General features: G+C 37.4%; 2 protein-coding genes across 2 annotated transcripts in view; one reads left to right on the top strand and one right to left on the bottom strand.

Moving 5' to 3' along the window:
- The window catches only part of GFM1 (G elongation factor mitochondrial 1), a 44,069-nt gene that overhangs the window by 6,668 nt on the left and 13,447 nt on the right, over positions 1-23,954 (top strand). Inside the window, exons 6-13 of the mRNA XM_046002960.1 lie at positions 1,502-1,652; positions 5,608-5,765; positions 6,364-6,448; positions 9,174-9,311; positions 10,845-10,946; positions 12,539-12,595; positions 15,504-15,641; positions 16,540-16,622. Coding sequence (XP_045858916.1) covers positions 1,502-1,652; positions 5,608-5,765; positions 6,364-6,448; positions 9,174-9,311; positions 10,845-10,946; positions 12,539-12,595; positions 15,504-15,641; positions 16,540-16,622 — 912 coding nt within the window. The remainder of the gene's footprint in view (positions 1-1,501; positions 1,653-5,607; positions 5,766-6,363; positions 6,449-9,173; positions 9,312-10,844; positions 10,947-12,538; positions 12,596-15,503; positions 15,642-16,539; positions 16,623-23,954) is intronic.
- LXN (latexin) lies at positions 16,650-23,382 on the bottom strand. Its single transcript, XM_046002961.1, has 6 exons — positions 23,035-23,382; positions 21,215-21,277; positions 19,931-20,108; positions 19,524-19,660; positions 17,291-17,353; positions 16,650-16,986 (listed from the first exon to the last, which is right to left on the bottom strand). The coding sequence occupies exons 1-6, from the start codon at positions 23,161-23,163 to the stop codon at positions 16,888-16,890; spliced, it is 669 nt and encodes a 222-aa protein (XP_045858917.1). The 5' UTR covers positions 23,164-23,382; the 3' UTR covers positions 16,650-16,887.

Below are 23,954 nucleotides of genomic sequence, written 5' to 3'. Positions count from 1 at the left end.
CTAGTAGTTAATCAAAATTTGACATTCAGAAAAATCACGTGCAAGCTTGTTAAAACACATTCCTGGATCCACCTCCAGATGATTCTGATTCAGTAGGTCTGGGGGAGCCTGGAATTTGCATTTTTGGAAAGCTCCCAGGTGATGCTGCCATTATAGGTCTATAGACCACATTTTGAGTGGCTCTGTTTTGGACAATGTGGGAAGACATAAATGACCGTTCATTATGAGGGGTGGCCCCCAATAGCCTAGCAGTTTCTCTAGGGGTAATTCCCGAGAGGTTTTCTTTCTCTGCTGTGAAACTGGGATTGCTAGTCTGGCAGGTGGGTGAAGGGTGTTGTATTCAGTTAACTGTATCCTTAATCCTCATCAGCTGTCTTGTAGGCAGGGGAAGGATATAGGCTGTCTAGTAGATGGCGTTTCTCTCACTTCTTGTGTGATAGTAGTGACTGTGGTTTATCTACTACTATTTCTTAGAATGTAAGGCCCAAGAGGATAGGGATATTTTATCATGTTTATTCAATGCTGTCTCCAGCCCTAGCACTTTCTGGTACACAATAAGGATTCAAAAATATTTGTAAATGAATGAATAAACCCACTTTCCCAAAGTTACCAGGGGACACATTTGTCTTCTAAAGTAAAGCCTTTTAAACTTTGTTATGCCCCTACCACAGATGAAATTTCTTATTATACCTGCCCCCTTTCCCAGCCCTAGACCTCTGGGTATATAAATTTTGAAAGGACCCACAGCTGATTCTGACAGGTTGATTCTAAAAGGCTAAGAACCAGGGAGCTTGAAAGGAAGGATGAAATTATGATCTGAAGGCTGTGAAGAGCATTTTTTGAGATAAGAATTATTTTCTATGTGCAGTTGGCTTCTTTTACTTTTTTAATTTAGGAACACATTTTCTGAAAAGCTGATATTTTGGACTTCAGTTTCCATTTTTAAAGAAGTACTTTGAAACTTTTGAGACTGATATTTTAAATATCATGTATATCTGTTTCTTAGTTGTGTATATTTATAACTCTTTCCTATCCAGCCCCTAAAGAAATGGAGATCTGGGGTTAAGGTTGAAGAGTTTGTCATATTTAGTAACTTTTTTTTTTTACTATATTCTGTGTTAAAATTGTGTAACTGGGTTTGTTATCAGTGGAAGGAATAGAGTCAGGTCTCTTTTCCTCCTTGTTAGTGACTGTGATATTCTGATTAATAGAATTTTCAAGAGTCATATGAGCTTTGGAATCAGAATGACTTTGAAGCTTGGATCTTGCATTTATTAGTAGTACAGCCTTGGCAGTTTGCTTATTTAAATATTTTTGTCCACTATTCTGTCTAAATTTTAAAGATCTACATTCGTCTTACTTGCCATTTTAATGCAAATATATCAAAGCTCTTTCTCATTTAAAAAAATTTTAGCCATTAGGGGTTGTGTTTTTCATTGGTGCTTTATACTGTTTAATTGAGTATCCTTATACTAGGAAAATAAAGCATTTCTTTTCTTAGTCAGATTGTTCGATATGGGGAAATTCCAGCTGAATTCAGGGCGGCAGCAGCTGATCACCGGCAAGAGCTGATTGAATGTGTTGCCAATTCAGATGAGCAGCTTGGTGAGATGTTCTTGGAGGAAAAAATCCCCTCAGTTTCTGATTTAAAGGCAAGTGCTCTCAGAATAAGTCTTACAATAACAAGAAAAATAGGGTGGGGTTTTTTGTGGGTAAGAGACATGATGCTTTTATGCATGGGTTTTATTAATGAAATCTGAGTAAATTTCTTTAATATTGTTGGTTTTTTTCAAAAAATACTTGCTATTTCTTATTCTTTAAGTAATGAATTCTATAACATCTTACAAAAGGAAAGGAGTTATAGTTCTAAAAAAGAAAAAAAAAATGATATTTAAACATCCAACCTCTTGGGTGCCTGGGTGGCTCAGTGGGTTAAGCCTCTGCCTTCGGCTCAGGTCATGATCCCAGGGTCCTGGGATCTAGCCCTGCATTGGGCTCTCTGCTTAGCAGGGAGCCTGCTTCCCCCCCCCACCCCCCCCCACCCCCACCCCTGCCGATCTCTCTCTCTGTGTTAAATAAATAAATAAAATCTTAAAAAAAAAAAATCCAATCTCTTGGGTATATCTTCCTAAGAAGAAACAAGATAAATATACAAGTGTTACAGCAATAAAACAGATTAAGTGATGAGGCTGCTAAATGGTTACAGACTAAATGTTGATACTTGTACTGTTTCGAAGGCCGTATAGATTTCTTCACTTGGTCATTTAGATCCTTAAAAATAAAAAAAAAGATCTCTGCTTAAGATTGGTATTTATTTTTCAAGTAGATAATTTTTCCATAGGAGACACACAGAGGCCAACAAGCACATGAAAAGATGCTTAGCATCACTAATTATTAGGAAAGGCAAGTCATAATCATGAGATTTCACTTTATCCATTAAGATAGCTAGTAAAATAGCAAGTACTGGTGAAGATACAGAGAAATTGGAACTCTTGTGCATTGCTAGTGGGAAATGATGTAGTCACTGTGGAAGAAGTACAGCCATTCCTCAAAAAATTAAACCTAGAACTACCATATGGATTCAGCAGTTTTACTTCTGGATAATATCCGAAAGAATTATTCAGATAGGTATTTGTACCCATGTGTTGGTAGTAGCACTCTTGACAGTAGCAAAAAGCTGGAAACAACTCAGATGCCCATCAGTGGATGAATGGATAAACAAAATTAATATATACATACAATGGACTATGATTTAGCCTTAAAAAGGAAGGAGATTCTGATGCATGCTATAGCGTGGATGAACCATGAAGACATGCTAAATGACATGAACCGTACAAAAGGACAAATGACATATTTTTCCACTTATATGAGGTACCCAGAACAGTCATAATTCCTAAAGACAGAAATAGTGGTTACTAGGGGTGGTGGCAGAGGGGTGGGTTACAGAATAGAGAGTTTAAGGAGTACAGAGTTTCCATCTGAGATGATGAAAAAGTTCTGGAGATGGATAGTGGTAACAACAGCTTAGCAGTGTAAATGTACTTAATGCCACTGAACTGTATACTTAAAAATGGTTAAAGTGATAAATTTTGTTTATTTTACCATTAAAAAAAAACCTGGTACTTATTTTGCCAAACCACATGGTACACTTAGCAGAGATCAGATAAATGATTATTGTGTTTAAGACCTGACATAGGAGTTGATAGTAGGTGAAATGCGCAAGGAAAGAACCCTGTCGAAGCTGAGAATGCTTACTAATCTCATAACTTGAGTCCTTTAGTTTTCACAAACTATGTAGGAGGGTATAGGTCAAGCATTGTGTCCTGGGAACCACAACACAGAGTTGGCTTTTTATCTGTTAAAGGGCCTGTGTCAGAGGTCCCCTGGACCATTCCCAGGTTCAGTGATTCAGGAGGATCACTCAAAATTCTCAACACATTATCATAGTCGTGGCTCTGATTATTACAGTAAAAGGATACAAAGCGAAATCAACAAAGGGAAAAGGCACATGAGGTGACGTCCAGAAGAAACCATGTATCGGCTTCCAAGTGTCCTCTTACAGTGGAGTCATGGCAGAGTATGCCTCACTCCTCCAGCAGTGAGTTGTGACTATACCTGTGAATCTCCTCTGTTAGCAACTCATGCCCTTGGTTTTATTAATGGCGATTGAAAGACATCCTCTGCCTGGCATTTACCCAAATTCCAGACTTGCAGGAGGAAAGCAGGTGTTTAGCATCCACCCATTGTTTGTGCAGACTGTAGCTCTGGTGAACCATTCTCAGTTTTGGGAATGCTGGGAACCCCCCTGAAATTCAGGTTCTCAGACACCAGCCAGGAGCCAACTTTGTAAACAGGCCTTTCTAAGCATGGCCAATTCAGTGCTGCTATGTTTACTGTTTTCTGCAGAGGATACATGGGTATACTTTCTGTATTGTTGGATATAAGGAACAGTGGAAAGGCAGCACCTTTGAAGTGAGAAAATGAGTCTTAAGAAAACAAGGGAAATTTTTGAAAAATAAAGCTTTTGTTAGGCTGGTATTAGGATAGTTCTAATTTTTTTTTTCTATTTATCTACCACCTTCCTGTTTTTCTGTTGTAAAGTAAATGTGGTAAGATTATTTATGTCCCTACTTGCATATATGGGAGGTTTGGTAAGTCAGAGTTTTGGTCCTGTGGCTTAAGGTAGCTTACTTATTAAGTGTTTAGTGACTTATATTCTAGTGATGTTCAGAAATTATGGTTGTAAGTTTTTGCTTTAAGCTTTTTTCTTTTTTTATGATAACTAGTTTTCTAGAAAAATAATTGTACACTGATATCCCTATTGCTGTTGATGTCTTCTAGCTGCCAAGACTTAATTAGTTAGTTCCATTGCTTACTCTCAGAGACCTGCTTAGCCCGGAGGGCTGCCTGTGGCACACAGCTGGGACACATTCATAGCTCTCGCACCTTAAGCAAGAGTAATATCAGGGGCGCCTGGGTGGCTCAGTGGGTTAAAGCCTCTACCTTCAGCTCAGGTCATGATCTCAGGATCCTGGGATCGAGCCCCGCATCGGGCTCTCTGCTCAGCAGGGAGCCTGCTTCCCCATCTCTCTCTCTGCCTGCCTCTCTGCCTACTTGTGATCTCTCTCTGTCAAATAAATAAATAAAATCTTTAAAAAAAAAAAAAAAGAGTAATATCAAAGCCTGTTACTCTCATGGCTCTTAGTTTATGAGTGATTTGTACTACTTGGTTTCCTGTATGTATGTTGTTTAAAAGAAAGAAAACATCTGTTAATTAAATGTGTTTTTTTAATAGATATTTTCATAGGTTTTAAACATTTAAAAGTATACAAAGGTACATAGTAAAGAAAAAAAAAAGTCTCCCATGTGTCTCCTGTTTGCCTAGTTCTCTGTGTCCTCCCTAAAACAGGTTACCAGTTAGTTTTTGGTGTATTTTTCCAGACATTGTACGTGTGTGTGTGTGTGTGTGTGTGTGTGTGTGTTACTTTTCCTTATTATTACATTACATTATTAACAATGTAACAATTATTACATTAATTGTTAGCATACTGTTTATACCTTTCTCTGTGTGTGCCTGTTTTCTTTGTGTTTATGTGTGTGTGTATTTTTGTCACATTGGAAATTAGTGACATTCCAAGAGTGTCAAAAGCAGTTATACAGTAAATTGCTTCCTAGCCCTGGAGAAGGAACTGATTTTTTTCCTTGTATTTTGAACTTTAATGTATAGAGGACCTCGTTTAATGTATAGAGTCTCCAGGATAGCCTGTATTCCAAAGAATGTCAATTCCTTTTATTCACTTACTGGTTTGAAGTTTCTTTCTTTCTTTCTTTTTTTTTTTAAAGATTTTATTTATTTATTTGACAGAAAGAGATCACAAGTAGGCAGAGAGGCAGGCAGAGGCAGAGGGAGAGGGAGAAACAGGCTCCCTGCTGAGCAGAGAGCCTGATGTGGGGCTCGATCCCAGGACCCTGGGATCATGACCTGAGCCGAAGGCAGAGGCTTTAACCCACTGAGCCACCCAGGTGCCCCTCACTTACTGGTTTGTAATTGATCTGAAATACAAAACTTTTTTTTAAGGTTATTTGTTAATTTTTTTTCTTTTGTAGTGTGCAATCCGAAGAGCTACTCTAAATAGGTCATTTACTCCTGTCCTTTTGGGAAGTGCGTTGAAGAACAAAGGAGTTCAGCCTCTTCTAGATGCTGTTTTAGAATACCTCCCAAATCCATCTGAAGTTGAAAATTATGCTATTCTCAATCAGGAGGAGTAAGTCTGGGAAATTGAATCTTAGTCCATGTAGAAATACTTTAACATTTATGCACTGTGAAAGAATTTAAGAATGGTTCTTTTGATTAAGTTGTGTTTGTCGGTTTTTCCCTCCATAATTTACAAAAATCAGTTGCCAGTTTCTATTTGGGTAACACTTTTGACATGTAGAAAACTATTATACCATTTCCCATATCATATTTTTTGTGAGTTAGAAGTATGGTTTATTATCTACTAAGGTTTTCTTCATTAGTAAATTTTTTTTCATTTGGGACCAACCATTTTTGGCCACACCAAAAAAACCAAAACCAAAAACAAACAAAAAAAAACCCTTAAAGTTTGAAATGCAAACATTTTTTTTAAGCTCTCTTTGATTATTTTTCTTTTCTTTCTCTGCCATTTTTGTGTTTTTAGTTTGCTCTGGTCATGTCATAATGCAGTAACTAAGACCTGAGAAGTTACTCTTACCAGTCTCAGTGAAATTTCCCTTCTGTGAGGTCAGAACTGTTTAACACGTAGACGCTTTTTCTCTGATGAAATAAAGGGATATAAGAGAGAAATCAAATAATGCATCTCACAGATTTATATTTCTTTTAAGTGACTCAAGAGAGAAAAACAAAATCTTAATGAACTCTGAGAGAAGCAGTTCCCACCCATTTGTAGGCCTGGCTTTTAAACTGGAGGTAAGTTGCTTTCTAATATATGTAATTGCTGTAGGTGGAAATTTTCTTTTAAGGTGTTCTTCCTATTACAAAATGATTTTGTTACAAATTTCTCTGCTGAAAATTACTCCCCCTTCTCTTTCCGTACTGCATCTTCAGAAGGAAGTTACTGTATGCAGCCCACACTTAAGCTGTGAGGAATCATGTTCCACCCCCTTGAGGGAGCAGTATCTACTGTTAGGTTACTTGGGATTCTTCTATACGGGAGAGTTGTCTTGTTTCCCCATTTATATTTTTATTCAGTCTATCTTTATGTCAGTATGGCCTCATAGATATGTATTTTGAGTCACGATGAGTAGTATGTTATTTTGTTGTGCAGGTTGGCCAGGTTTGGCCATTGGAGCTCTTCGAGTTGTTCCTGTGCCCTTTTGACATTGAGCAGTGTTTTGTTCTTTTGAGTATTTCCTGATCCTGGCACTGTAGGATCCTCCAGGCTTATCCTCCCTGTCTCCACCCTAGAATCAACCATTTTAGGTGCCTTGGTTCCATTCCTTTTAACCGAGAATGGTATTAGAAACCGAGAATGGTATTAGAAACCAAGATTTGTTAGGTTGTTGTTGCTGGTGTTCATATTATTTTAACGGGGAAAGAAAGTGGTTAAGATAGAAGTGTTAAAAAAAGTGGTTATTTCTGGGATGGGATTCTATTTGGGGGGCTTTTAGTTTTTATTGTAAAATTTTTACAGTATACTTACTCTGAAAAACTTAAGTTGAAAAGTACGAATAACAATTGTGACAATTTTTATGGGTAAAGCTTTTAAAAATATACATTTAGGAATATCTTCTTAGGATTCCTGAAATGGTGATTACTGAATTAAAGGAATGGAATGTTTTAACACTGTTTTTTTTTTGTTTTGTTTTGTTTTTTAAGATTTTATTTATTTATTTGACAGAGATCACAAGTAGGCAGAGAGGCAGTCGGGGTGGGGGGGAACAGGCTCCCTGCTGAGCAGAGAGCCTGACTCAGGGCTCCATCCCAGGACCCTGAGATCATGACCCGAGTCGAAGGCAGAGGCTTAACCCACTGAGCCACTCAGGTGCCCCAGGAATGGAATGTTTTAATATTTAATGGTTATTATCAGATTTCTTTCATAGTCAGAGTTAATATATTAAATTATTTCAATGAATCTTTATCAGCATTGAGTATTATTTAAAAATTGCCAGTTTTATAAGTGAAAGTTAGTAATTCATCTTGCTTTTACATCTTGCTTTAATTCCTAATGGTACAGAACATTTTTCCATATATTGATTATGCAGTTATAATTCCTCTTTTGCAGTTGTCTCATTTCTTATTTTAAAAATTAGTGTCAAAGTGTTTACTTATTTGAATGCTCTCTTATTTTTTAAAACAGTCAGCAGTTTAAATTTATAGTCAAATGTATTCATCTTTTTTACTTCTCTCATTTTTAACCTTAGACATCCTCTTCTTTGTATATATTTCATAAATGTTTTCTATTTTCATTGTTAATCCTGCTGGAATTTGTTTTGCTGTGTGCTGTGAGGTGGACTCTAAATGTATCTCCTTTGCCTCCACATAGAGGACCAGTTGTCCAGCTCCCAGTTATTGAACATGCTGTACTTATCCATTGTCATGTCTTTTGTCATCATTGTCTGTTGACAGATGTGTTCTATTCTGAGTTTTAGATTTTTTTTTTCCTCTGTGTGCTATTGAGTTTAATTTATCCTCCTTCTGTACTTTTTAAGTTTGGAGTATTAAAATGTTTTTATATCAGTCATGTTAGCTTCTTATTGTCTGAATACTTTAAGAAATTGCTTTTTCTTGCAAAAAGAATGAATACTGTTACGCTGAAAAAATAAAAATAAAAATAAAAAAAAAAAGAAATTGCTTTTTCTTTTCATTTATTTTTCAAAATGAATTTTAAAATCATTAATAATATGTTTAAAAATTCCTTTTGGGGTTTTTATTGTTATTGTGCTAAACCTATAAATCAGTATGGGAATTTTTAAATGTTAAACGGCAACTTTTAAAACATACCCAGTTGGTTAGTGTTAGTATTGAGGAGGAATTGATCCTTCGTTATTTATTTTATATTCAGTTACTTTAAAGAATGCTTATTTATATAGCTTTGCAGGTACTTATCAAAGGATTTTTTTAGATGTGTAATACGATCTTACCATTTCTAATAATAGTTTTGTTGTCTTTCCAATAATTATATTTGTGTTTTATATCTTAATTGCATTAAACCAAACTTAAATAACAAAAGGCAAAAGGATAATTCCTTATTGCATATGCAATTTAAAATTATTTTCTAATTTTTATTTCAGAGGAATCAGAAGTAGTACTGAAAAGATCAACAACAACCATTTAACTCATTTACATGCAAAGCTAGTATTTAAGTATTTTAGACAATAAACCAAAACGTGTATAAAATATACTACCACAATTGATAGGGAATGATTGGAGGTTGTTGTGAAGTTTTTCTCTTAATTTTGATTCTTTTTTTTTTTTTTTAAGATTTTATTTCTTTATTTGACAGAGGTCACAAGTAGGCAGAGAGGCAGGCAGAGAGAGATGGGGGAAGCAGGCTCCCTGCCAAGCAGGACCCTGAGATCATGACCTGAGCTGAAGGCAGAGGCTTAACCCACTGAGCCACCCAGGCGCCCCTTAATTTTGATTCTTATGTTTCTTTTTTCTTCTTTCCATCTTACCCAATCTTGACTTCTAGGCTGGACGATTTGGACAGTTAACTTATGTCCGCAATTACCAAGGAGAGTTGAAGAAGGGTGACACCATCTATAACACGAGGACAGGAAAGAAGGTGCGGGTGCAGCGGCTGGTTCGCCTGCATGCTGACATGATGGAGGCAAGTATAGGTTCTTCCTGGCAGATCAGAAATTTCTCTAATGCAGGTGAAATAGATCTGCCTTCTCTCTGCCTTGGTATCCTGAGCCCCACAAGAAAATCACTTATATTTGAATGTACCTCTGCTTCTTTTTCTTAGATGTGGTATAATTCTGGTGTAGCTCTTTGGTATGGGCTAAATTAGCAAATGTTAAGGACACATTTTATATACTATTAGCGATCAGCTGTGTTTCCTCAGTGGCCGGGTTAAGGAGAAGGGACAGTTAGTTCTTGACTTAGAACCCAAGATTCAGCACCTTTCTCAAGAGCTGTCATTACAAAGAGTATAACAGGCGTTGGGACAGTGAAACTGTAGTTCTCAAAGGTAACTGAGTGTAATCAGTTCACACACAGTGTCCCACATTGTTGAGTGAATTTACTTGCACAGGGATGGCCCTGTGTGAAAGCCCTGTTTAGCCCTAGAGTTTATTACTCCTGTCATAGAATCAACTCCCCCCAGAAGGACCATATTAGTGCTAGAATCCATCTGAAGATTTAGAACCTCTCAAAGTCTAATTAGGGAAATAAACTTTGGCTTACAGCTTGAATTTTTTAATTGGGTCCGAACCTGTCCTAGCCTTCTATATGGTCTTTTAGGGTTAGGCCTTAGTAGAAATGCCATGTGGGTGGGGTTGTCTCTTGCTCACACTCTTTCCCCAGTTAGCTCTATTGCTGGAGAAGTTTATTGCTCTGAACAAAATCTTAAGACGTACAGAAATTTGTGGTAGCCATACTGTCTCTCCTGGAAGATGAATAGGCAGTCTTTCAAAATTGGGTGTTATTGCTGTTTTGTGAGATAGGCAGCAGGGGGCATGATATAGGAATTAGTGATTGTCACAGATGTTTTTATGGGCCAGAGGCTATGAGAGGTTTACATCTGTGGAACCGATAAAGACTCAGGCACATTTGGTCATTCATAGCCACAGCTGTTATGAATGAACTGTCAGTATAAATGGACAAAAACTAGGAAGCTTAAGAGGCACCAGTGCTTTGTTCTTAGATTTCCTGTGTTTACTTGACTGCTTGCATCTGTGAGAAATTAAGACTATTTTAAGTACAATGGGCTGAACTCGCCCGCCTTTGTTTTCAAAACTTCCTGTGCAGTTTTTCCTTGTACATCTTTGTCATATACTCATTGTTGGACTGTGCCAGCACACATAATACATCCTTTTGAATCCATAGAAATACCTCTAAAAGTGTGAGGCTCTGTGTTCTGCCAGTACTACAGATCTTCCAACTCATGGTGCCACAACTCGGAGTTTCCATGTAAAGTCAATTCTTGTCAGTTGAGATGTGGTTTAAATAAAGGCCCTATTCAAGGTATATCTCGCCTTGGCTATTATTGGTATTATATTGGTTCTAGGTAATTCATTCTCTGTAGAATTCACGGTGAGATTCTGTCATGTTTGTTTATATCCAGTGTGTTCATCGTGTGATTACCATGTCCTGATGTGTATTATTTGCAAGTATTACTTTGTGTTATTTCTTTATTTAGGATGTTGAGGAAGTGTATGCCGGAGACATCTGTGCATTGTTTGGCATTGACTGTGCTAGTGGAGACACATTCACAAACAAAAGTAATAGTGGCCTTTCTATGGTACGTGATTTAATTTCAAAGTTACCACTTTAGAAGTCTGTGTTTATATAGTATATTTAATACTTAAGAAAAACAGTCACAGTTTTCGTTTATTGCCACAGGCATCAGTGTAGATTTGTCGTGGCTCTTTGGATGTCAGTTAAGCAAGTGCTCTGTGTGACCTAACTTATCTGATTTTTCTTAGTTAAATAATTCCACAGTCCCCTAAGATTTAGCATGGAGGGAAAAATCTTCACTAGATACACCTAAACTTGAAGCGCTGACTCCTGCACTCTGAGATCTGCTTCCCCTTTGCGGATGCCTCTCGACTGCCTATCACCAGAATCAGGCTAGTCCCAGTGGGCAGCCACTTACTAGCTTAACAGCCAGCCCTGGCCCTTGCCTCAGTCCCCAGAGAACTGTAACATATAGACTAGGGTATAAGAGAATGGAACGTTGCTCAAAGGCAAGGTGCAACTAGGCAGTCTGACTTACTGTACACAGCCTGTTCTGTGGAACTCAGAGGTCCCTTTTCATGACTGAAGGATCCCAAAGGGAAGAGCATACTTGGGCACTTCCTGCCTTTGAATCCCCCTTCACTCACTTTTCCCTTTATTGAGTAGGCTCTCCGAAAGTATGACCATCTGTTCATGAGGGTGGTCCCTCTCCTGAATTTAGTAAAGAAAGACTGAACACACATGAGTAATTTACTGTGAAGGAATTTACAGTGGGTCATTTACCTAAGAACTGATCCAACCCTAATAGATGAGCACTGTAATAGTTCCTTATATACAGTAATATTGTGTGATGAATTCATAATTTTATAATTTAGCTTTTCTGTATAAGATATTCTCTAATGTCCATGGCTTTCCATGTTGATTTAAGATACTACAGAAAATCAAAGTCTGTACAGGTTTTTGGGAGATCTAGATAAGGGGCATAGTTTGTAAACAAATATTGTTGATAAGGCCTTCTCTAAAAACCTGTAATTAGTAATGTGAGGGACTGGAGGTTATGGGAAATGCTTAGGCTTTGAAGGAAATACACCTTGATTAGAGTCTCACTTCTGCCAAGTTATTTTGTCTTTCCAAGCCTTTAATGATTTTATTTGTAAAATGGGGATAATAATATCTGCTTGTCACAGGTGTGACTGATTGAATGAGGTATCATATGCATAATGAATCTATTGCCCTTTCTCTGTTTTATCAGTCATGGTATATTTTGATTAAATAAAGTAACTTAGCAAAAGACAGCAACAGCATGTGTATCCACTAGCCAATAAGAATTTCACATTTTGGCATTTGGGTTCATTATGATTATGTTTAAAATGAATGTGTCAATAAACTTAGGGGTTTTAAATAGTGAATAATCTTTTTTTGTTTGTTTGTTATTTTGGGATGGAGGAGATCATGTAAGTATATGCATTCATTTATTAATGTACTATATTAATATATTTAATACAAAACAGACCAAGATATATATTGTCTAGCATAAACACGTTGACTAGTATTTGTCCTTTGTTCTTTTGTAAGTAGCACATTAAAATTAATCCATCCCTGACCCAAATAGTAGTGTACTTGAATTCTTCTTTGTTCTTTTAAAAAATATTTTAGGAGTCAATTCATGTTCCTGATCCTGTCATTTCAATAGCAATGAAGCCTTCTAACAAGGTAGGAGTTTGGTTTCAATCTCAGTATAGCACAATAAAAACTTGAGCCCTTTTTCATCTTTCTACACAATGCACATAGTATCTTGTGATACCTAGCAATCTTATGGTCTCTATTTCTTCTTTTGGTATTGAAATCACCTTCTAAAACTACCAGTCTCTTGGTAGTAATTAGTTCTCATTATACCTGAAAAAGTTGAGGGTATTAAAGTAGGCTCAAGACTGTGCTTTCTAACTCTTTACAGTATCATTGGCTCTAAAGTGGTAAGAATATTTCCTATATTCAGATCATAAAGGAATGGAATAGGGGAAATAGGGACATTTGTCCTAAGTCATAGTAAAACCTCACTGAACTACAATACTACCTATTGAATACTACATAGGTAAATTGCCTCATGGATTATAATACATCTCTGAATTTGTGGTAGTTATGAAGTATATATCTTATTATAACACGGAAAGCCTGCAAACAAGACTTTTCCTCCCCCCCCTTTTTTTTTTTTAAGATTTCATTTATTTATTTGATAGAGAAGGAGAGGGAGCAGGAGCAGGGGGAGAGGCAGACTGCCCGCTGAGCAGTGAGCCCGATGCAAGGCAGATCCCAGGCCCATGGGATCATGACCTGAGCTGAAGACAGATGCTTAACTGACTGAACTACCAGGCACTGCGTCACTTTTTTTTTTTTTTTTTTTTTTTAAATAGACTGCATGCTGGGTGTGAATGTGGGGCTTGAACTCACAACCCTGAGATCAAGACCTGAGCTGAGATCAAGAGTCAGATCTTAACCAGCTGAAACACCCAGGCACCTCTTTGTCAGTTTCAAATAGAATAGTTTTATGGTTGGATTTGATGTCATTTAGCTTTTTATGAAACCAGAATTTCTTGAATGGGTTCTTACTTGCATCACTACCATTGGAATTAGTTTGCATTGCTCGCATAATTGAGTTCTTAAGTTGGTCTGACATTCATAGCAGTCATGTTAATATGATCAATTGAAATGAACTCATTCATGCATTGAGTGAATATTTTATAATCTCTTGTCATCTGGGAACTATTATTTACAAAACATACACTGATGTATTGTCTTGTGGATACATTAACAGGTACTTCTTCCTCTGTTTTGAGGAACTGAGGTTTTCCAGACCCTTCTCAGTATAGAAAAAAATGTTGAGGGAGCAAGAAACATTATATCATTCCATCTCAGAAATTTGAGGAAAGGCAAACCTTACATCTTACCATACAGTGAAATGCCACAGTTCCAGGTGCTTTGCTAAAATCGCTTGCTTTTCCCTTCTGAATAATCAGGAAGAGAAGTTAAAGATATTTAACTGTTGATAGTTCACAACAGTGGAGGAAAATCAAAGCCATCGGTATCTAAAAGTGTTTTGGTATCTCAGGGTTGTCTGTTTGCTGGAGTAAATTTAAATCAATGAAATCACTGCATAAAGCTGTGAATCTCGATAGTGGGGGCAGGGATGATCTTCTAGTAAGTCGGGGGTACTCGGCTAATGTAGGGAAAAGGCCAAAAAACTTCAGAGATAGACTAACCGAGGATTCCATCTCAGCTTTGCCATGCACTAGCTCTGTGGCCTAGGAGCCTTTCTACACCTAGTTTCCTCACCTGTGAAATGTGGATAATTCCGTCTTGCAGCATTTTGGTTAGAATTTGAGGTACATATTCAAAATATATACCACAGTTCCATGCACACACCTATCGGTGTTAAATACTGGTGATTCAGGGTGTGTTAGTTTTCTATTGCTGCCATAAGAATAAAGTACCACATGCTTGGTGGCTTAAAATAACACTAATGTATTATTATACAGTGTTAGAAATCTGACGTAGTTTTTAATTGACTAAAATCAAGATATTGACAGGACTGTTCCTTTCTGGAGGCTCTTGGTGACATTTTATTTATTGCTTACTTAAATTGTTGGCAAAATTCAGCTCTTTGTGGCTGTTGGGACTGGGGCCCCCATTTCTTTGATGACTGTCACTTGGGGCCTGGGTTTTTTTTTGTTTGTTCGTTGTTTTTTAGTTTGAGAGGCTATCCATTTTCATAGGCTTGTGGCCCTGTCATCTTGTCTTCAGTGCCTTCAACCATGAAATCAGTCACTTTTGTGCTTCAGATATCTTCTGCCTCTTCCCTCATTCTGTCTTTCTAACCTAACCCTTCTGTTTTCCTCTTCCTTTTTAAAGGCCCATGTGATTACATTGGGCCAACCCAGATTCTTCATGGTAATCTTCCCGTCACAAAGTCTGTAACTTTAATTATAACTGCACAATCCCCTTCACTACATAAAGTAACATTCACAGGTTTGGGGGTATTAGGGCATATCCTTAGAGGACCATAATTCTATTTACCATGTATGGAATTATATCTAAGGAGAATAAAGGTACATGCAATCACATCCAAGCAGGCTGTTTTGAAAGGAAGAAGTCTCACTGTGGCATTTGCCTTACTCTTGGTGTTAACTGTCCTACTTGATTCTACAATTTGGTCTTGGGAAACATGTGGATTATGTTATGTGTAGAATTTGGTTATGTGTAAAATTTCTAAAATGTGATAGAGTAACACAGATTCTTCTTTTCCCTTCATGGAGAAAGTTTTCTACAAATGGACAATTTCTATGTATATCCAAGAATAAAATAGGAAAGGGTATAGTTAAGCCTTAGACTCTTGTTTTGTGTCTTGTGGAAAGAAAATTCTGTCAGCCAGCCATTCCTTGCTCTGTTGACTGTGTGGTGTCCAAGCTTACATATTGAAAGGGTCTGGCCTAGGAACTAGATGGGGATCATTATTATTTCTTAACTGTTCATGTATTTGATTTCATTTAGTAAAGTTCTTTCAGCAATCCCATTGCTTATCATGCTTACTAAAATGTATAATGACTTTTTTTTTTTTTTTTTTAAGAATGATCTGGAAAAATTTTCAAAAGGTATTGGCAGGTTTACAAGAGAAGATCCCACATTTAAAGTCCACTTTGACAATGAGAGCAAAGAGACAGTTGTATCTGGAATGGGAGAATTACACTTAGAAATCTATGCTCAGGTAATGAATAATATGGAAGTTAACTTAAATTCATTTTATTTATGTCTCTGTTTTGTTACAAGTCAATAATTCTCAGTCTAATGACTGTAAACTAATAGTGGTTCTTCAGACTTCATTCCGGTTTGTATCCAAATGTGGTATACTATGTTATAAATGTTACCATCTCTTAAAAATTAATTATTTTTTATTTCTAAATCCTTATATTTGTAAAACATTTGCAGACTCCTAGAATCAAGACTCCCAAGTATTTGCAATAAGATCGTTCATCCAACACTAGGTCATGGTTAGTTGGGTCATTGCAAATCCCAGTGCCAGCCTTAGGGAGACAACCTGCAGGGAGAGACCTGCTGAGGTAGTTAGCCCACCAGTACCCGCTCTTGGAACCATTTCTTATCTGTTTTCTTCTCAAGTCAGTACTTGAAGGTTTAGATAGATTTAGTACTAGAATTTAGGTAATAGGAAGAGTAGATGCCTTATATTTTCCCTAGGAAAGGTGTTCTGTATCTATGAATGAAAACAAAAGCTATTTGACTTATGATTAAAAATTCTGGTTGTGACCATATTTTTGAAATTTAGATAGTAGAAACTCTGACAACAGATTTGTAGGCTATTCCAGAGAATATATAATAATATGAAATAAAGGTGAAGTTTTAGTGGATAGATTAATTAGAGGTAAGTGTAAGTTAAACAGTCTAAATTAGAATTCATTTCTATAAAATCTTTGAGTCATTTGTATTAAATCATGTATCTAACCTTTGTAAGATACTTAAATGATTTAAGATTTATCATTTTTTATCATATTTAAATGAGTGCTTCAAATGTAGTTAAGATTCTTTTGATTTTCCTTCTTTCAGTTCGTTTAAGTATACCAAAAAATTATCTCCCCTCTTCTTTTTAGAGGATGGAAAGAGAATATGGCTGTCCTTGTGTCACAGGAAAGCCAAAAGTTGCTTTCAGAGAAACCATTACTGCCCCTGTCCCGTAAGTATGCAGCAGAATTAAACATACTGTGAGGCCGGAATTGAAGCTTTTTATTATGGGATATACATACCACTATTAGTGTTGGGACACTTTTACATCATGTGAGTCTCTATTTTGGAATCTGTATAGTTCTATACTGTCACGAAGACATTTATACAAAGTGACATTTTGGAATTTGCTTGACCCCATAAACTAGGTAATCAGTGAAGACTGGCATACACACATCATCAGTAATTCGTTGACACGTCAGTGTTAGGGTCTTCTGTTATTCTAGTTGTGCTTCCTTTGGCAGACGGCTGTTATGTTTGACTTTAGTACCATACTGCGGGTGCCAGAGAACTTGCATTTGCCAAGGAATAATCTCCTGCAAGTAAAGGAAACTAACTAATGCTGTGATAAAATTCAGAAACATGTAAGAAACATGAAAAATTCAGAAAACATGTAAGAAAACAATGTTGGTTTAGATTTTGTTAGAGACAAAACAGTCCTTACAAAGAATAGCAAAAAAGAAGTTTGGCTACACGTATAATATACTTTAACCTGGTGTCTATATTAATTTACAGGAATTCTGATTTAGGGTCAAAATTAATAAGGCATACATACACTGTGGCTCTAAAACAAGTCTCAGTTTTCAAAGACTCATCAAAGAAAAGTAGCTGATACTTTACCTGAGATGCAATGTCATGAAGTAGAACGGTGTAGTCTAACTCAATGAAGTCATCATTTCTTTGCTATCATAAAAAATAAAAATCTGGTGTTTGAAACAATATCTTTGGCAAAAATGGTATGTTCATTTTAAAATTCAGCTTTCATTACTAGATGATAATACTTCCATTTAAAAAGTAAAAACAAAAATGGAATGTTATAATTTATTTAGCCTGATCAGAAAAACTGTGTTCCTGGGGCACCTGGGTGGCTTAGTCTGTTAAGTATCCAACTCTTAGTTTTGACTCAGGTCACGATCTCCTGGTTGTGAGCTGGAGCCCTGCACTGGGCCGGCACTGGGCCTGGAGCATGCTTGAGCTTCCCTTTCCCTCCCTCGGCCCTTACTACTCAGTACCCATACCTGCATGCTCGCTCACACTCTCTCTCACACACACAAAAAAAGAAAAAGAAAAACTATGTTCTTATAAAAAAAGCCCTCTTTCAAACTACGTTTTGAAATCATGATTTTTCACCTGTTCTAAAAGTCGTATTCCTGAGTTGTGATAGTTACTTCAGAACATTACGATCTAAAGTTTGTCAAAGATTGATTCCTTAATGTTTCTATTTTTCAGAAGAGCATTGTTTTAGGAGATAAACTACTGAAATGAGTGTTTACATTAAAGGAAACCAATTTTATAATGGAAATAATCTTTTTAAAAACTGAAAATAGGGAAACAATGTAGTTAAATGATTTTGCAATTAAAGCTTTGATCTGTGCTGCTTATTGTTTTGGGCATATAAAGTATTTAGACCACCAGCTACACAGAAATACTGCATCCATATCGTTTAAAACTACATTCACCAGAGATTTGCTGTACAAGGCTTTTTACGGTTTATAATCAATGTGTTGAAACCATCCCTGGCCTCCAAGGGGCCGCACAAGCTGCTGTGGCCTCTTCGGTTAATAGCAATTATAAATGTGCAATAAACCTTTCTGCTGAAAGTTTAATAATGCTTTAAAACTTTGATGAAGGGTTATAGTAGTTCTCTGTCATCAAACTTCTAGCACTGTCTTGAGCATATTTTGCTACAAGATCATGCCTTGAAAACCATGATTATGATTGTATAACCTCTGTAACCTGGATCTTTTACTCAGTTATTTGAGCCTTGTTACCCCAATAGGAATTTGTAACCAAAGTAGATGTCTGCAGAAATGCATTAAGAAGAATCCTCTGTTGGGATGCCTAGCTGGTTCAGAGGGTTAAGCGTCTGACTTGTGATCTAGCTCAGGTCTTGATCTCAGGGTCGTGAGTTCAAGCCCTGTGTTGGGCTCCACACTGGGTGCAGAGCCTACTTAACAATGTAAAAAAAACAAACAAACAAAAGGCTCTGTTTCTTAAAATGTAGTTGTGTATTTATGTCAGATATTGACATCATATTCTAATTATTGTGATTGGGAGTCCTGGCCGCCAGTGCCCGTAGGTGTCTACTAGGTGGTTGCAAAAGCCTGTGGAGTAAAGGTGCTCCAGCTGCCTTGCAGTTTGTTTCCAGCAAGCTGAAACAAGTCATTTGGAAAGTCCTTTTCTCTTATAGAACTAAAACTGTTTGTTGTGGTTTCTTTGTACTCTGTTTTTCTTCATATCCATTAGATATCAACAGTTGACTTTTTTTTCTTTTTAACTTCTTCATAAAGCTAAAGTGTGAAGTTGACTTTATGTCTTTAAAGACTAGAAAGAGGAGGTTCTAGTCCTATCAGACTTAAAAGACTAGCAGGCTAGCAGTAAGATATGAGGTGGTAGATTATGACTAGAAAAGAAAATGATACACAGCAAGTTTCACAAAGATTAAAAGATGCTAAGATATATGTTCTAGCTGATTCTTGGGGCAAAAAAATGCCAGCCATGTCTCTGAGGAGCTCTGGCACCACCATTTCAGTAGAGGAAAAAAAACAGGTAGTTTCATTTGCATAGCTATAAAGACTTCAGTACAAAATTTAGATCACCAAAGAATATACTCTGTATTAAGCTGAGCACAAAAACTGAATGCCAAATTATTTATAACTCAATACTTTACTCTCTTGAAACCATAGCTTCAACTTTTTTAAACCTTGGTTGTAACTGACCTCTCCTTCAAAATACCAGCTTCACTATTTTAAATACAAAACGACCGAATGGGCACTATTTATCCAATTATGAATGATCACACTTTCAGTAAAATACAACCCTGTTAATAGTATATTTTATAGAAATCACTTACCACTTGCTTGACAGTTTGAATTTTTACCATTTTATACCATGTGTTTTCGGTAGAATTCTGCCATATTATATAACCACAAGCAACCCAGGCTAAGTGTCGAACTGGCTTCATTTCTGGAGATACATTTCCAAAACTGTCTGGTGAGGAAACATTTATATGGTAAATGGAATTATTTATACATACAGTGTTAACCTTTAAGAAATCTAAATTCTAAGTCATGTTTTAGTTTCCTTCAAATGTGTACAGAATATAAGTAAGCCCCTTTTTTGTTGAATTAGATTGGTAATGAATATTTTTGAAAAAGCCAGTATATTTCCAACATATTGTTAACATCTAACAGTTTTGAGCACAGATAATTTATACTGATCTAAAATTGAAAAAATTTTTTCCATGCCATATTTATATACCTGGAATATTTTGTGCTTCAAGTGGTTCCTTCATGGACTTGAGTCTTTGATAAAATGTGTTATCTTCTTTATCTGGGTTCTTTCCAATTTCTCCTTCAAATGTGAAGTTGACTTCTGGTGCAGTATCTTGTCCCATTAGAGGGTAAAGTACTTCCGCTGTACAGTTCAGTGTAACTTGCTGTTTGAAACATTTTGCAAAATACCTTTACATGTAAATGGCCATCCATTCCTAGCTGTCATTCTTGAGATGCGACATTTAAAGTGTTGGCCCCCTAATCATGTTTCTTGATTCATTGACTTCAGAGTGTCTATTACAGAGCTATCTTAATTGGGTGTGGCCTAGAGTTTTCTTGAAGGTATCTAAAATAGATAACTTATTTTATAACTTATCAAGTATCATAATCTTACAGTTCATCTTGAAACTTTATTATGTCAGTGTTAAAGGGGTATCCCATTCGTGAGGCCAGATTTTAGTCTGACTTTATGTACTACCTCTAGACTTCAGTTACTTTTTAAGTCTTACTCTACCCTCTGCTTCTGAAACAACAGAAATATCCTGAAGCCCAGATAAATTAATCTGTATCTAGATGTAAAATTAGAAAATAGTAGCAAATAGTAGCATTGGTTCTGCTTTGGAAGATGGCTGTCTAACAACTCAGATAATCTTAATAAATCTCTCATGTTAGCCTGTGTCTCTTCTGAATTATGCTCAACAGAAGAGCAAGCTTTTTTAAAAGTTTTAAGATGGTTATGGTACAAACTGCAGTTCCTTTTTTTTTTTTAAGTTTGTCTCACTGATAATTTGGCAGGTATGTAATATTTAAAAATCTCCCTGCCACATTACTGAAAGATTCCTATGAACATACTGGTATCATTTGATCGTTTTGTTGCTCATGAATATCTAAATGCACCAGCTTTCTTTAAATGGAAGAAATAAAAAATAGAATGAGAAAGGCAGACATAAGAAAGTGATGATGACTGGAGAGTAAATTACTTCATTTGTTTGTATCAGGCGTAAGTTCAGACTGCCCTTAGAATATATTTAAGAGAATTTATTTGAATTGATATGGGTAGTCTTTTCTAAATAGCTGAATAGAATTACTTCATGTATCTCAGAGTATGTTTTTAAAAGAGTATAATTGGACCCTTGAATGCTTGTTATTTTTTTCCAAGGCAGGAATTTCACAACTTTAAAAAAAAAAGTTAATCCTATGATTTGATTAGGGAAGGTGATCTAAAATATAAAGTCAAATTTTATTTCATAATAAAGGACATTTTACTTACTTTTTGGATAATTTCTTCCACAGAAAATTTAAGGCAATACTTGTGTCCTTTTCCCGGAATATCCTATTAAGAAAATGTGGTGAGTTATTACAAGAATAACTCCGTTCTTTGTGTTATTAGAAAAATACATTCTCATTTGGTTGGGGCAGAGGGCTGACTTGGTGAGGGTAAATGATTGAAGCCTTTGACTTAGAAAAAGGCATGTCACCATGTATGTAACATCTAATTTAGGGGGTCCATTATGAGATTTATTTTGGATGAGAACAGAAAAGTGGGATAAAAGCATATATAAAATAAGTTGTAATTCACTTTCATTCATCAGAGGACTTCAACCTCTGGATCTGTGATCCTGAATTCTCTACAAAAGAAATTGTGAAACACCTTTTGATTCTAAGATGAAAAACAGGATATACCATTGAAAACATTTTCAAAAAGCCCTGTGTACCCTCCAAACACTGTTCAAGAAAGGTCAAATCCATTTGGGGAAAGATTACTGTGAAGTGTTTAGAGATGTTAAATACTGTTTTTATTTGTCCATTAGTGGACCTGCAAAATGATATTTTTTTTTAAAGATTTTTTTTTTTTTTTGACAGAAATCACAAGTAGGCAGAGAGGCAGGCAGAGAGAGAGGAGGAAGCAGGCTCCCTGCTGAGCAGAGAGCCCTATGCGGGGCTCGATCCCAGGACCCTGGAATCATGACCTGAGCCGAAGGCAGAGGCTTTAACCCACTGAGCCACCCAGGCGCCCCTGCAAAATGATATTTTAACAAATTTTATAACTGTAAGACAGTTGTGTAGGTATTTCACTTTTGAATCAAGATACAGTTAAGAGTGTATACCGAATTATCTGGTGCAGTTCTGAAGTAACATCTACTCCCTGTCAGCTCTTACAGACTGTTAAGTTCATGTCAGATAACTAAGCGACAATCTCAAATCTTATATTTTAGTAAAACAGAAACAAGCCTAGTTAGCAACAGCTGTGGTCTTAAGCATTTAATTTAACCCTTTGCCAGAGGGAGCATTATCTTTTACAGGAATCAGTGGTAGTGGTGTTTGGGTAGTTAAAGCTTCAGCCCACAATGCTTTTGTTCTCTGACTTTGGTTGTCAGTTTGTCTTGCTCTTTGCTTCCCCCTTCATTTTGGTCAAAGGGTCTGATAAAGATTGTTCTTAAAATTTCGGCAAAGAAGTATTGTTTGGAAGACGGGATGTTTTGTTGGTTCAGATTGGAGTAGCAGATGAGAAATGCAGTAGCAGTTTTGAGATTCTTTTGAATGGTTCTACAGGTTTCATTCAGAAAATGGTTAAATGCTGCCCCACATTTATTTTTTTTATTTTTTTATTTTTTTTTAAAGATTTTATTTATTTATTTGACAGAGAGAAATCACAAGTAGGCAGAGAGGTAGGCAGAGAGAGTGAGAAGGAAGCAGGCTCCCTGCCAAGCAGAGAGCCCGATGCGGGACTCAATCCGAGGATCCCGAGATCATGACCTGAGCCAAAGGCAGCAGCTTAAACCACTGAGCCACCCAGGCGCCCATGCTGCCCCACATTTAGAACGCTTTTCCATTTCTTTGTAAGTGCCCATTAAAACCTGTATGGATGTCTCTAACTTTCCAAGAAAAAACAAACAGCTGTGGCTGTCCTGGAGTGTCAGCTATCCCCAGAAATGTTAACTTCCCTAGACCTGACGTCAACAGCGAGTCCCAAAACAGGCAAGGGTGGAGTGAAAGGGAAGTCGCGGGAAGAACGAGGCTGAGACCCTCGGGAGTGGAGGGAAAGCAAGTAGGTGCAGGCACCCACCCACTGCCCTCTGTCGGACTCACCTCCATGCTGGCTTGTTTGATAGTCTGCACCAGAAACACCTTGTGGGGGGTCCCCTGCTGGTAGTTGATGCAGTTCTCCGCCACCGAGGCTGCCCTGGAGGCTGGGAAATGGGTCGGGGGAATTTCCATTCTTGGTGGGAGCTTACGGCTGCTCAAGTTGCGGGGACCAGACTCTCCCAGCGCACCGCTGGTTCAGCCTTCTGCCTGGTAGCTGCGAGGGAAGAGTCGCACACCGAGGTCGGACCGGGTGTGGGCGGGATCGCCAGCTCCCACCCTTCTTCTCTTCCTTCTTCCCTCCTTCTGATTCAGGAAGCTGCCGCAGGGGCGCTGGCTCCCGCCGCTGCTCCTGTGGCCCCGCCCCACTGCCACCCACAGTACCGACTTGTTCCTGCGAGGGGAGAGCCCTGGCCTTTCCGGTTGGCGAGGATAGAGGTGTGGGGAGGGAGTCGGTGGGTTAGGCTGGCTGGGACTTTGTGCTTCCTTTCATTAACCTTTACTGAAGTGCAGGGAGGGGCGTTGTGGCCTTTTCGTTTCTGGAGCGTGCCTCTCCGGCCTCCAGTTTCCTCTTCATGGAAGAAATCTGGTTGCTTCACATGCCCTTCAGAGCACACCTTCCTCAGACACTACTCACAGTGTCAGGCCCAGGGCAAAGTGCAAAAGGAGCTCCAGGTAGCGAGTCGGTTGGTTACTTTTCTTTTTCCCCTTCTGAGGTCCAGGAGCCCTCTCGATTAATCCCCTTTTCTGTGGGATTGGACCAATGCTGCCCAAATCAGTGTATGAGAAATTACCATTAATTTGGGGGACTATGTAATTTATTAGATCAAGAGAAATAAATACACCTGCACCCCTCTCTCCCGTTGCTAATCTTAGAAAAATGAGGTTTTGCTGTAAAACCACGCTTCTGACCTTCTGATCACTTT

This window comes from Meles meles, chromosome 4, assembly GCF_922984935.1.
Source record: "Meles meles chromosome 4, mMelMel3.1 paternal haplotype, whole genome shotgun sequence".
NCBI classification, from domain to species: domain Eukaryota; kingdom Metazoa; phylum Chordata; class Mammalia; order Carnivora; family Mustelidae; genus Meles; species Meles meles.
Note: the sequence above shows the minus strand (reverse complement) of the source record. Positions and strands in the feature narration are given on the sequence as shown.

Excerpts from the sequence above, each read along its gene's own strand:
- LXN (XM_046002961.1), bottom strand. The coding sequence starts at position 23,163 with ATGGAAATTCCCCCGACCCATTTCCCAGCCTCCAGGGCAGCCTCGGTG. Across the intron at positions 20,109-21,214 it reads TGGAAGAAATTATCCAAAAA|CAAGTTACACTGAACTGTAC; the intron begins GTAAGTAAAATG and ends TGTTTCAAACAG. Across the intron at positions 16,987-17,290 it reads TTCATGACATTGCATCTCAG|GAGATTATTCCTTGGCAAAT; the intron begins GTAAAGTATCAG and ends CTTTACTTGCAG.